General features: G+C 40.2%; 1 protein-coding gene across 1 annotated transcript in view; it reads left to right on the top strand.

Moving 5' to 3' along the window:
• The first annotated feature begins 190 nt into the window (after window positions 1–190).
• LOC105012314 (inactive tyrosine-protein kinase 7) overlaps window positions 191–14,544 on the top strand; it is a 46,568-nt gene continuing 32,214 nt past the window's right edge. The window contains exon 1 of the mRNA XM_010873052.4: window positions 191–1,095. Within this exon, the coding sequence (XP_010871354.1) occupies window positions 933–1,095 (163 nt within the window). The 5' untranslated portion in view covers window positions 191–932. The remainder of the gene's footprint in view (window positions 1,096–14,544) is intronic.

The raw sequence follows: 14,544 nt of genomic DNA, 5'->3' as shown, positions 1-14,544 counted from the left end.
ACAGTTTTTATCATGTTTGCACTTGTATCATTTCTATTTTTATGTAAAATCTGAAGATAATATTAAAGAGGTTTTGTGGTTTGGTTTGAATAAGATGGTTCCATTTACTGTTTTAGATAAATGTTTAATGAATTGACTGGGTACTTTTGGTCACATTTGTTATCAGTATAATGCCTCTCACCAGTCCAAATATCTTAACTCAAATAACTAAACTGTTATTTTCTGACACTGTTGTTTGATTAGTGTAGTATCTCGACATCCATTTTTGTCTAGTTGCACCATCTCACAAAAAGTATCAGTATCTATGACAGTGATTTAAACTGTGATTCTGATGTACCTTTTTGAAACCTTAAATAATTGTGTATGATCTGAAAGATTTTCTGAAGACATTTTTTTTTAGCCTTAAAACCGAATCAGGCTTATCAAATAAGTTGTGTGTACTTAGGCCTACAGAAAAATCTGCACTTGCAATGTTTGCATACTAAAAGTGAAAAATTGGCACGTTTTACCTACGTGAGTAAAGGGGCCTTTTCTTTTTACCTTTAATGCACCCCCACACCCCTATCCCCTCCCTCTCTTCTCCAAACACCGGAAGCTTCTCATCCAAAGTAGGAGCGTAGGAGAGAGGGAGAAAGAGGGAAACGCAACTTTCATTCAATAGTTCAGTTGTACAGTGGTATGTTACAATAGTATCGAAGGAATGGCATGTAAAGACCTTTTTTCTTTGCATTTTCAAGTCATATGAAATACTGGAATCGGGCACAATTTACGTACACGAATTGCTCGTGCAACAGTCTTATCGTAACCAGACGACCACTAAACAAAGCAGTCTTTTCTCTTGTCTGACTGAATAGACTACGTTTTATTATTGAGAAGAACTTAAAGTTTAGGTTTTCGCGCTGAATGCCCTTGGTTTGGTGTCTCGTTTTCTCATGCGAAAAAGTTGTGGCTTACTTTATTGGAGTACTATCATGGAGTTACCGTCCAAAGAAAAATGTTTCACGGAGAGTAACCTGAACTCAGGGAATAGGCGTAGACAAGGAGTTAAGCCGACAATACACATCACCGTCACTCTGTTGCTTATCTTCACCAAGGGTAAGACAAAATAACCACAAACCCATCTTCACTCTCACTTGTTAGAAATGTCTGCGCTTACTGTGCTTATTACTCTACATATTTCTGTAGTTTCTTTACTGCAACCTATTGCTTACTTTAATGAGGAACACATCGTTGGTTGCCTGTGAGTTGGTATAGCCGTGCTCTCTGACAAAGTTGAAACAACGTGGTTGAATTTCTAAATGTAGTCTTGTAGGTACAAAAAAGAATAGACAAGTGTGCGTTCGTTTTAAAGAGTTTAAAATGAACGTACACTTGTCTTTAACATTACGACGGTCGTGTGTTTTACAAAACGAAGATGGAAACATATAACGGTACTAACCCTAACCACACTCAGTTGTGTCAAATATTGTAATACATGTTGATTTAAATTTTTTTCTTGATCCATTATGCTGCTCCCTTGAGCCGTGGTTATGAATTGACAGCATTGCCGGACATTTGCCTTCCAATGCCGCACAGTAATGCTTCAATTTCCATAATATTTCCATAACAATGTGCGTTTTATAGTATGCTCAAATCCCATTTGATCTTAGTAGAGATCCATGACTGAAAAGCTTTTGAGCAAGCCACCAAGGCAGAACCATTTCTATTACAACCATGGTAGACTCGAGGGGACATGTTCTACCTGTCTGGGGATCCAGATATACTGTTGGTTTTATGGTCGTTAATGGCATTCACCTGATGTCCTGGGTCTATAACAGCCCCTGATTGGAGGACTAAAATGAAAACCTGGAGCAGTCTGGGACCCAGGGCCTGGATTTGTGAACCACTGATTTCAAACCCTTGGGACACTCAAACCAGGGTGTTTTAAATCTGCCAAACAAAACGTTTTAGTTGCTTAATATTTAGTCAGAAAATGTCCAAGAAACCATTTGACTAAAAAGTTTTGTATGGGGGAATGACACATCAACATACACATTCACACATGAGCAAACGCTCCATGCTAATGTCCATGCAGTCCATGCTAACGTTCTTTGTGAACACTGGCCACTTTTAGATCCTCTTTTTTATTTTCCATAGTGTTACCTTGTTTATTTTCCATAGTGAATCCGTTTGGTTGTTTTTGTACATATTGTAATTGTACGCCTGTGTAGATGGAGTACTTTTATTGGCTGCATTCTTAAAGGGCATAAACGCTAATAATTTGCAGCACACCATCATCTACAATCTGTACATGACCGAATAAAATGTTGAATCTGTGTTGGTTGTCTGTAATATTCATGTTACAAAGACCCGACTTTAGAAGATTCCCCACTGTTAAGCTTGAAGAGAGTGGGGGAGGTGAATGGCTTATGTCCAGATCATTTCTATCTCTGACCTTTTTTCAACCAATCAATTGGACCTGCACAGTCTTTGTTGGTTATTGTTAGAGCTTGTTTTTTAGAAGAATGTTTATATAGATCTTAATTATAAATGTTGAGTGTACTTTAGCATGGGTTGCAGAATGGTCTTAAATCAAAGCTAGAAGAAATGGTAACAATGTCTTTGCCCATAGGTACTTCAATGAGTAAGGTTTACTTAGTATGACTTGGTCATCCCGCCTAGCTATCTTAAGCTGAATGCACTAATTGTAAGCTGCTCTGGACGTTCTGGCTACATAGTAAATAAAATAAAAAAAAAACATACATGGTCGGAAAATAATATTTTTTAGAAACGGCCACAGAATAGATTTGGAGACATGTCGAAACATTTTGTCTGAGGTGGGGGGTTTGGTTATGTGTGTGTGAGAGTAGGGGGTTGCCGTTGGCCTCAGGGTCTCGGGAGGAAACGGCACTTCATTTGCATCGAAGCTAAGAGATAAAAGGAGCCTGGTCAGAGACACTTCACAGGTAGTTGAGGGGCCTGCTTGATCTTCAGAACTCTAGGGGGACCATCTCCTTCCATTGTCATGGAAATCAGGGATTGGTCTGGCAAATACTTTAGAAGAGTTCACTGTAAATTCAAAGAGGGTTTTCATTTTGCTTGAAATATCCCTTTGCTCAGAATTTGGCTCACATTAGTTTATTGTGAGTTAAAATGACTGCGTAGCATATTATGTGGTGTGGTTTTGGTAATATAACTAAGTTGAAATGTCTAATAAAGGACTTTTACATGCAACGTTCCATGGATTCTTTGAAATAATACTTTCTGGGGCTTCGTAGAGGGAAATAAAAATGTCTTGTCTTGGAGTAAAAAAAAAATCAAAACCATATTGAGCCTTTTTCCCCTGTCAAGGTGGTCCTGATTTGTGATTAAGACCTAATGTGAAACATGTTATGCCTGGAAGTACTGGAATATGGTCTGTGTCAGTGTGTGTTCCAGTTAAAGAAATAGTCCACATTGATTCCAAATGTTACTCATTCTTATTTCGAGAGCATTTTGTGCACCTGGGGATCTAATCATCCACAATGTGGGTTTGTGTTTTTTTTTTTTTTTTTTAATTAACGGAATAGTCCTCTTGGATTGCAAATCAATAATTTGAACATAATTAAAATTGTGAGTACAATATTTACACATGTATTAGAATGGATGGAATGTGTTTCAGTCCTGCAATAGTGAACAAGAGAGGGGTAGCTGTAGTTGTGTGTTTGTTTGTTGGTGTCTGTATGGGTGTGTGTGCTGGTGAATGTATAGGATTGACAGAACCATTATGACACCAAATACTAAATAGATTGAGCTTTGGTTGTTCAAAAATGATCATTTGCTGTGATGTAGCTGCTTTGCATGCTGAAACAGAGATTTTTGTCCATAGTAAGCCTGTATTTCTTGCATTTTCATAATTTAGTCAACATACTCTATGTTCAGAGCCTGTGCAAATTGTCTGGTTGTATTTAAAACCTTTACATCCCAGCTTTGTGTTTGTTTAAACAATGGCAACTATTTGTAGACAGTTAGAGCCCCTTTGGCATAGAGCATACGCTCAGTGGTCAATTTATTAGATACACCTCTCGGTTCACGGTAGTTTGTGTACCTAATAAATTGAGTGTATGTAATGGAGGAGAAGCAGCTTGAATCTTGTCTTGGAACACATTCTGGATTAGGAAATACGGCACGTTTTTCCCACCTGGTCAAACTCCTCTGAGGTCTCACAGGGCTTTGGGAGCGTTTGTTGGTGGAAACAACTATGGTTCTCTTTTGGCACAGCTCTGGCAGCTGCAGTTTGTTCAAACACACACGCCTTTGGTACGGCTGAATTGTACAATCTTGGAATTACACAAGAAGAAATATATACAGGCTAGATAGTCCCCTCATGAACATAAGCAATGGGCAGGTATGATGTAGCGCATTCAGTTGAGACGGAGTTGGTTATTAAAGATTTGTGGTACTATAATTTGAACTTGAGTGCTTCTTGTTGACGCAACGTGTGTGTGTGTGTGTGTGTGTGTATAAGACCTCTGCACCTATAATTACACAACATCCCCCACAGATGCAGTATGTATCAATTAAATGTAACTCTGAAGATGAGCAATAGGTGTGTTAAACAATAACCAGAACTGCATTCTGTGCGTAGTTTCAAAATGGCATAAGGGACATGTAGCATTAGATCCTCTGAAATAGTAGATGCTCCTATATGCCCAGATGTACAATGATTGATACCACCTTTTTGCCCTGTTCATAAATTCTACCCTCTGTAAACTCGGACCGGGTCATGCCAAAGCATGTTGTAACCAAGGCGCTCAGCGTAAGAGCTCACAATACCCTCCATATTTGGTGCTCGATGCTGTACAGGAATACAAAGCCAGCAGCTGACACAGCCGGTGTTTGATCTCCTAGCTCTTAATGAGCTAAGTGACAGCCTTGCAGATGTTGAAGATGTGTGCCTGCTTATACCTCGCCACCTGATGTGAGATGGCTCATGGGCAGAAACATTTCAAGGCCTTGGCGAGGAGGAAAAGTTTCTGCTCATAAAATGTCACCTGATATGGTGTGTCAGCCTGCAATTGCCTGTACACAATGGTGGGAAATGCGTCTTTGTGTTGATGTTCTACAGAAACATCCCACTTAGCATTTTGGACACTACAATGTGTGGGTCTGTTACTGTGACATAATTGGGCCTCTTGGATCTCTTCACTCTTTGATAGAAACAACTGAGTTGAGAAGAAGCTATTGCTTGAACTTCAAGTATGCTTAATGAGGAATTCTTTGGAGGTTCTGTTTCTGGCTCAAATTTCCATGCGTGTGGCCAATAAATGTTTGAATGAAAGCAGCAGCCCTGTCTCTGATTGCAATAAGTATTTTAATTCCTTGTTTGTCTGGACTTAAATCCCAAAGATGATGTTAATATAACAATGCGACATTCACGTCCATACTTCTTTTGTATGGTCTTTTGAGCATTAGGTCATCACAAACATGAAAAAAGAGTTGCATTGGTAAAATGTCATGCTTCTTAGCACGTCTGCTAAATCTGGTATGCTTTCAGCAAAAGATGACCCACTGGCTCTATATCTGTCATGGACCATACATTAGTGTTATTTGTGGAAAAATTTATAGTTATGTATTGTGATATTCCTTTTAAATATCTCAAATCTCCCATCACATGATTTGTAAATTATATTTTGTCCTTCTGCTAGTTCCTGCTACTACTGAGGTTTAAAAATGATTTCTCGCTCAACGTGTATTGCAGCGGAATAAGCAATGACCTATGAACCCTGGTCCTGCTCCATGTGCAGAAACAGAAAATCTAATTGTTTTGGGAAGCGACTAAAACATCTCCCAATGGCACTGAACAAATTGTACCATCACCAGCAACAGGACTTGTTTGACGGGGTGCACCATGACATTTCCGACATGGTTTGGCTGAAAAACCAGCTCTAGGAAGAGTTGGTGGTTCCATACTTGTTCCTTTTCAAAATGATGGAGCCAATTCTACTCCTAGGAACTTTCAATGCTTTAGCAGTGCCTCAACACAATTCTGTCTTAGAGGACTATGGACAGTTTCTTAGAGTTTACAGCTTGTTTTTCTCTATCTCTGACATTCACTGTGAAATGTGGGTCCTTATAAAGACAGTAGTGTGCCTTTTCGAATCATGTCCAATCAATTGAATTACGGTTTTGTTTACAGTACGAGAGAATAAAATGTAAGTCTTGGTTTGAATAATAATTTCCATAGCATTTGAATTTAAACCACCTTGTTCTTGATGTACCACTGCACAGAAACTTGGTAAAGTTCTGACCGAATTGTTTTTGCACTTACAAAACTCTGATCAGAAATTTGGAGCGCGCTACCTTAGAAAGTGCCATTTCAAGATATTGAAATCTGCATGTTTCCTGCCTTCATCAGTATGTCTTGGAAAATGTTGTGTAATGTAAACTAGCACTGAGTTCTAGATGTATGTCAAGGATGATCAAAGCACATGGGATTCACCTGAGCTACAGTAGGGAGAACAAGTATTTGATTCACTGCCGATTTTGCAGGTTTTCCTACTTACAAAGCATGTAGGGGTCTGTAATTTTTATCATGGGTACACTTCAGCTGTGAGAGATGGAATCTAAAACAATAAAATCCAGAAAATCACGTTGTATGATTTTTAAATAATTAATTTGCATTTTATTGCAAGTATTTGATCACCTACCAACCAGTAAGAATTCCGTCTCTCACAGACCTGTTAGTTTTTCTTTAAGAAACCCTCCTGTTCTCCACTCATTACCTGTATTAACTGCACCTGTTTGAACTCGTTACCTGTATAAAAGACACCTGTCCACACACAATCTAACAGACTCCCACCTCTCCACAATGGCCAAGACCTGAGAGCTGTGTAAGGACATCAGGGATACAATTTTAGCCCTGCACAAGGCTGGGATGGGCTACAGGACAATAGGCAAGCAGCTTGATGAGAAGGCAACAACTGTTGGCACAATTATTAGAAAATGAAAGAGGTTCAAGATGACGGTCAATCTCCCTCGGTCTGGAGCTCCATGCAAGATCTCACCTAGTGGGGCATCAATGATCATGAGGAAGGTGAGGGATCAGCCCAGAACTACACGGCAGGACCTGTTCAATGACCTGAAGAGAGCTGGGACCACAGTCTCAAAGAAAACTGTTAGTAACACACTACGCCGTCATGGCACACTCAATCCTGCAGTGCACGCAAGGTCCCCTTGCTCAAGCCAGCCCTTGTCCAGGCCTGTCTGAAGTTTGCCAATGACCATCTGGATGATCCACAGGAGGAATGGGTGAAGGTCATGATGAGACAAAAATAGAGCTTTTTGGCCTAAATTCCACTCGTCGTGTTTGGAGGAAGAAGAAGGATGAGTACAACCCCAAGAACACCATCCCAACCGTGAAGCATGGAGGTGGAAACATCATTCTTTGGGGATGCTTTTCTGCAAAGGGGACAGGACGACAGCACCGTATTGAGGATGGATGGGGCCGTTTATCGCAAGATCTTGGCCAACAACCTCCTTCCCTCAGTAAGAGCATTGAAGATGGGTCGTGGCTGGGTCTTTCAGCATGACAACAACCCGAAACACACAGCCAGGGCAACTAAGGAGTGGCTCTGTTAGAAGCATCTCAAGGTCCTGGTGTGGCCTAGCCAGTCTCCAGACCTGAACCCAATAGAAAATCTTTGGAGAGAGCTGAAAGTCTGTATTGCCCAGCGCCAGCCATGAAATCTGAAGGATCTGGAGAAGGTCTGTATGGAGGAGTGGGACAAAATCCCTGCTGCAGTGTGTGCAAACCTGGACAAGAACTACGGGAAATGAATGATCTCTGTAATTGCAAACAAAGGTTTCTGTACCAAATATAAAGTTCTGCTTTTCTGATGTATCAAATACTTATGTCATGCAATAAAATGCAAATTAATTACTTAAAAATCATACAATGAGATTTTTTGGATTTTTGTTTTAGATTCCGTCACCCACAGTTGAGTAGCTATGATAAAAATTACAGACTTCTACATCCTTTGTAAGTGGGAAACACTGCTGATTTTGCAGGTTATCAAATACTTGTTCTCCCCACTGTATATTTAGGGTATCTTGGCAAAGGGTCTAAATATTAGTGGTCTGCAGTTTTTATGTACCCTCCCTTAATTTTACTCACGTTATGAGAAACAGGAAGCAAACCCTCCAAAATGAACAGCGTCATTTCTGACTGAGATAATCACAACTAGGCAATATCTTTATTGAACACTGTTAGGGAACCCCAATGCTGCTGTAAACCTACAAGGGAAACCCACAATAGGCATTTTTCTTATTGCGTACTCTGTGGCTGCCACTTATGTGCGTTGTTGCATACAGTTAAGGGATTTGTCCAGGTATTAAAGTGAACTATAAATATACTTATAAAAACCACTAAAAACAGCCCTTACCACCACTGATGTACTGCTGTTTCGATGGACCGCCGGTAAGAAACAGTCAAGAAGGACTCAATCACCTTTTTTTGAAGCTGTAATCGTGGAAGCAGTTTAGATTACAATTCAATTTAACATGCCTTATGATTCACCTAATTTTGAGATTTAATATTGTGATATATTAGTGTTATTTTTTTAAATTCTTAATGGCTGTTACTAATGACTATTTTGGTAATGGTGTATTCTAACAAAATGAAACTCTAAGCACTAGATACTAGCCATAGATGGTCAGCAAAACACATGAAGTGAGCTAATGATCAGAGGTAAAACGAGCACCAAGTGGTTGCAATGTCTACAATTGTAACACATCCTTTAGGTTTTCGGCCAATGTTCTTGTTACACACTTTTATAAGGCACACAAAAGTGTTAAACATGAGGAGTGAGGTTTACACATTGTAGAGACATTACAAAGAATTAAGTATAAAACAAAAAGGATTGTGTTTGTGGGGGTGAATTCTGTTCAAATATCTGAATGAACAGTAATATGATTCTCATAACTGCTAGCATTGACAATTTTAGTGTGCAATATTGTTTATATCCCCATACATTTACAAGTATTTGTAATTAGCTCTTAGACTCTTAAGCCAGTGTGATTTACAGTAATTAGCACATTTCCATAATTTCTCATCATGCTTTTGATTTTTGTTCAAATGCTGTTTTGTGAATGTTCTTGCTGTACTGATAATCTTTGAAAGGGACTAAATGTGTTCTTGGAGCATTCTTGTAATATCAGGAGAATGTATTTTGCATCCTAATATATACATTGTATGATCACCCTCTTGACTGGACAGTTATGTCAAAGAGGAACGTTTTTTATTTTTGGAACGTTCACAGAACAAATTGCCATTTGCTGGGTTGTTTTAGGGAGAGTTTAAGTCAGTTTGTCTGCCTTGTGAAGCTGTATGGTGAAACTCCAGAGAGCCCTGCAGAGATCAAGTGGTTCTTGTTATGAGATCAGAATTTGAGTGTAATTAAATTGAAGTCCATATGCTATTGATTAAATTCTCCCTCTTCACAGAGCTGAATTTAGAAATCCCACAACATTCTCTGAGCACCAAAAGCTACTTAGATCTGATGTAATATAAAGAGAAGCTTGTGGAATTTACTGTGAAGGTTAGCCTGAACTTCAGTATTACACATTTCCCCTTCCTTCCAATTTAGTTAAAGAATCAAAAGTTACTTGGTTAATATGCCAAGACTATCAACATATGAGGTCTGAGGAACTGCAGAGTTTCCGGTGCTGGTTGCCTCAACTCCCCAAAAATTCCTGGACTTTCAATTATCTCTGCACTTGGCCTCCCTCAATATTTATTAAATTTTGTCCCTCACTGTGTGCCGTAGGGGTCTTGTTTGTTTGTCAGGGGCTCCACACTGTCTGCGGTTAACATCAGTCTCTTGCACTTCTCGCAGCATGAGTTCGACACTGCCAACAGGCAGGCATGGAGGGGGTAATGGGGAGGGTGTGGAGAGGGGGGCAAATCCCCCCTATGGGGGACAGCTAATTGCATCACATTCCAAATCTCACACAACAAAAACAAGCCCTGGATGGAGTTCAATGTCTGGGCTGCCTGCTTAAGATACCATGCCATGGAGGGGACTATGGATTTCAAAGGGGCCTCATGTCAGTCCTGCTACAATAGGGCAATACGGTGGGCTTTGCGTTTGTTATTCAACAAATGTAACATTTTCAATTGTTAAGAGTGTAAAATATCACCAAACAGGTAATGGAAAATAACTAAATACAATAGTTTTTTTTTTTGTTCAGTTAACATTGTTCACAAAGTAAAATGTGAAATACCCTTCAGCTGAAAAACAACTTAAAGGTCTGTACATTTTATAAGGTTATACTTGATTTTGAGGGTCCCGATGTCCAGCAGCTATATACACTGTATGAGTTTGAATGTATAATATGATAATGTCAATAATACATTTCCCATTTTACTCATAAGTATTTACCATATACTTATATTGTTAAGCAGATTGATATGTTTCATACTGAAACAAGTTGTACTTTGTATTGTTATTTGTTTTATTAAATTAAGGGATTGCACCTCCATCACACAGTTTTGTTGTTTATCAACATCCTAGAGAGAATAGAATGGCCTGAATTTGAATAAAAAAAGGGAATACAATTTAAATAAATGTCCTTAAATGACACTATGGGGGCTTGGAAATACCATGATATTGCTGTAGTAGGCACATTCAGTAGAACACTGCCATTATCCTCATGTCATAAAATGTACTTCATGCAGATGTCAGTGCTAGCAAAGTGAAGCAAAATCTGCTGAAAATGCTCACCATAGAAAAATCTAATTTGGTGGTCTGCTTAGCTAGCTAGCTAACATTAAACTGCATTTAAAATCAACCTGGTGACATCAATATCAGTGTCCATTAAGGATGCATTGAAATGCAGAGCGCTTTGTTCTTAACAGTATTGTGATGACACAACTGGTGAATAGGCTACAATACCATATTTCAACAGCAAATACCATGCCAATGGCTGACCATGTGAGGAGAGTGGTGACACCACAGATTTTAGTCACAAATTACTTACTTAGCTAAGTAGCACTTGTCACTGACATTATCGCATAAGGAATAAAAGTATGTGACCTGTGACAATTGTAATCTTAGTGACACCCTCTAATAAGCATATTTGGCCTGCGTCTGGGTGAGACAGCTTAGTGTAATGTTCGGGTTAAACAAATTGTGCTTTCAATTGTAACAATTTACCGAAATTACAGAGTCTGCAGGCGTCTCAGGTTGACGATATGTCTGACTCATTTTATTGCCTGCCTACAAAAACCGCCTGCAGTTGCAGAATAATGCTTAATCACACAGACAGACTTTTTTCTCCACTGGGAGTCGGATTTATGCTACTATTAGCGATGGGTTAGGCAGTACAAAATAGTTAGCTTGGTTGTTTAGTTAATAATTTATTCCATTATATTCATGAACTGAAGTTAGATTTTAATCATACAACATGTAACTGATGTAACACATTTCGGTGCATTGCAGTTTCCAGTCATTGTTTTCAGGCTGGTATCAAGCCAAAGCAGTTTCCAAATAACTAGCTTGTTTAGCTAACATGTGTTTTTACTAGTAAGCACAGACTTTTTTCCTTGTTGAGTACAGCTTTTTAGGCTGTACCGTTCTAAACATTTCTGAAGTGATTTAAATCAGCCGGCAGCATCCTTCGACCTCCCACTTCTCCACGTGTGGTTACCCTGCAGTGGCCTGATGGTGTTATATGTGGGAAGTGTCCCACGTTGCCTCGGAATGTGATCGTCATCAATTTCCATCTACACCCATTTACGTTATTTAAAAAAGAAACATCGCTGATGCGACTCTTGCCAATTGTTTTGTAAATATTCTCGTAGCCATCTGATTGGTCCCAAATATCAAAGGGTTCTGTCTGATAGAGTTGGATGGGTTTGGCCAGAGCCCTTACAAACTTATCAGCTTTGATACTCAGATTGGGTGGACAATAACCGATTGCTGACGACTTGTTTGAAGTAATCTAAACAACTGCTATAGAAGGTGACAGAGGCTATAATATATTGAGATGCAGGCAGTGCAGTGGTACAGTTTAGTTTGAGTCATCAGGTAACCACTTTGTCTACTCCGCCAGGCCTGTAAATGTGACTCTGGACTCGACCCCAGCGGTAGTTACCTCTCAAAATGCTCCCCCTCACTCATTGAGGCACACATTGGTACCTGGTACCATACTTTTTATTGATTGCTAAACCATGTTGAAATTCTTTGTCTTACCAATTTTTGCTTGTGAATGGATGGAGCCATGCTAAGGGGGAGGAAACCAACCACTCTCAGCAAGTTTCACCCAGGAGCAATTAGGGGGAGGGGGGCGTTTGGCAAGGTTCATTTTTAGGTTTACCTTCATGTTCACTGTCATAAAACAACCATATATGGCCATAGAACCCTCCCACATATCTCTTTGCCGGCCCCCTCAATCCTGCTTTGTCTTTTGTATGTACAATGAAGGGGCAGGGTGTTCTTCTTATTTTGTATCACCCTCCCATCTGTGTCCCTGCATGGATGGTTAAAATCAACGGTTCACTGCTTCAATCTCGTGTTGTGATTTCAGTGGTGACCGGATAGTGAAGAACAGTTGCAATGAAATCTTAACCAAAAGTTCCATCTTTCCGTCAAAGGCAGTCACTTGTATCCAGTGGAACACTAGCAGTGGCATTACACCAAGTTACATTCTCAGAATGCGCTTTAGCAAATAAAAGTCAATTTCTGTTGTTTGCTGCACTCAAAACAAGCCTGGAAATGTTTTGCGGTTACATTTTAGTAATTTTGCAGATGCTCTTATCCAGAGAAATTTGGTTAAACTTCCTTACTCAGAGATACATCAAAATGTTTGTTGACTCACTAATTTGAACCGGTAACCTTTTGGTTACTGTGGCAACACTAACTACTCATTACCAAATGTACTTAATCTCATTTGGCTATGTTTATTTGAATATGGGAAACTTACATTTTCCAAAGCCGTAAACACCAACCATGTATATTAAATCCCTCCAGCAGCGTCCTATTCGGCGTTACCAACTATACTCCCTGTAACCAAATCGCTGGCGTCGGCACGTCTGCATCATGGTCAACCCCTAATTGTAGCGGATTTACTTCTTGCCCCCTCTGGGTGTCCATTTTCGCCTGTTTTCGGTCTGTGTGTTTCCGGACTGTGTTTTTAATGAACAATGTTTTGCTCCTCCTCTGGGATCTGTCCCAATGGACTGCTGTTCCTCCACTGGTTAATCTCAGGGCTTGTTTACATTACGCTACATTTTCCAAGACGTATCAAAGAAGACCAGTAACTCTCTACATTATTTTGTTGTATATACATGCAGATACCAATAGCTTGAGATGCCACCATCCAAGGTAACGTGCCACACTTTTCATTAGAGCCCATCCTGAGTTTTGCATTTGTGAGGACAATTTTGTCTGAGCTATATGAAGTTCCAGTTCAGTGCGCGCACCTATCGCACCCCCAGCGATTGACGGCCAAAATTCTGCATGGGTTGTTTCGAACATGCAAACTAAGATAAGTCTATCTAGCAATTTATTCTCTCTCGTAACGTAAACTAGCCCTCCATGTCTGTAGGCATTTCAGAGGGGGCACCTGTTCAGCCATGTCCGCCCTGACACGGTGTCCCTCGCCATGGGAGCAGCTGCACAAACACCCAACTTCCCGCTCTCCCTGGGCCTTTCCGCTCGGCCTTGTGAACCCCCGCCTACCCCCAATGCCTGCCACCACCCCTACCCAAATGGCAGGCTCTTTGAGGGGTCCAGTCCTAGTGTGATACTGCAGACCCAACTGGGCTTACTATTAGGCCATTCTGGACTATTAGGTTGCCCTGGGGAAATCAGCAGCTGAAAGTGATAAATGCTGTGATATGTCACCTTCTCGCCTTTTGCCTGCCAAAGAGCTGGATTACTTAATTAGTTTGGATTTTTCCCATGCTCCTGTGGTGTGGTTGGGTGATGGTGACAATGGAGGATTTAGTTTTTACTGTTAGGTGTATGTGTAAAACGGTGCTCTTTTGCCCTGGAACCACAGGGTATTGGTAAGACATACTTCAATAAAATTTGTGTGAAGCTCAAATTTCCCTACCAGGCTGTTGTGTGTCAATTAAGGACTGGACCCCCTGCCCCCCAACTCTGAGTCCAGTGAATCAACCCACTATTGTCATATTTCACAGGGTGGATTTCGTTTTAACCACGGCTCAGAGCAATTTAATGCTTGGCCCCTTCAGTTGACAGGTGGTCCGAATCAACTTCTGTCCTCTGCATCCTTGGAATCATCTGTACTCCTGCCATTATGCTGTATAGCAATGAAGTGGGTCAGTTTTAAGTTTCAACAGAGGAAAGCCACAGTAAGCGAACACTTGCTGTTGCCCTCTGTTTTCATGTAACACAATGTATCTGAACTTGCTTCTTGTGAATTAAACCATTCTTTAATATTTATATGGCACTTGGAAGGTGGTCCTTACATCCTTGTTTTAGACAACACAAATAGAACCAGGACCAAACAAGTTGCATTGTCAGTATCTTTACCCCAAAGAGTCACTGACTGCTGAGC

The sequence above is a fragment of the Esox lucius genome, chromosome 9 (assembly GCF_011004845.1).
Source record: "Esox lucius isolate fEsoLuc1 chromosome 9, fEsoLuc1.pri, whole genome shotgun sequence".
Lineage (NCBI taxonomy): Eukaryota > Metazoa > Chordata > Actinopteri > Esociformes > Esocidae > Esox > Esox lucius.
Note: the sequence above shows the minus strand (reverse complement) of the source record. Positions and strands in the feature narration are given on the sequence as shown.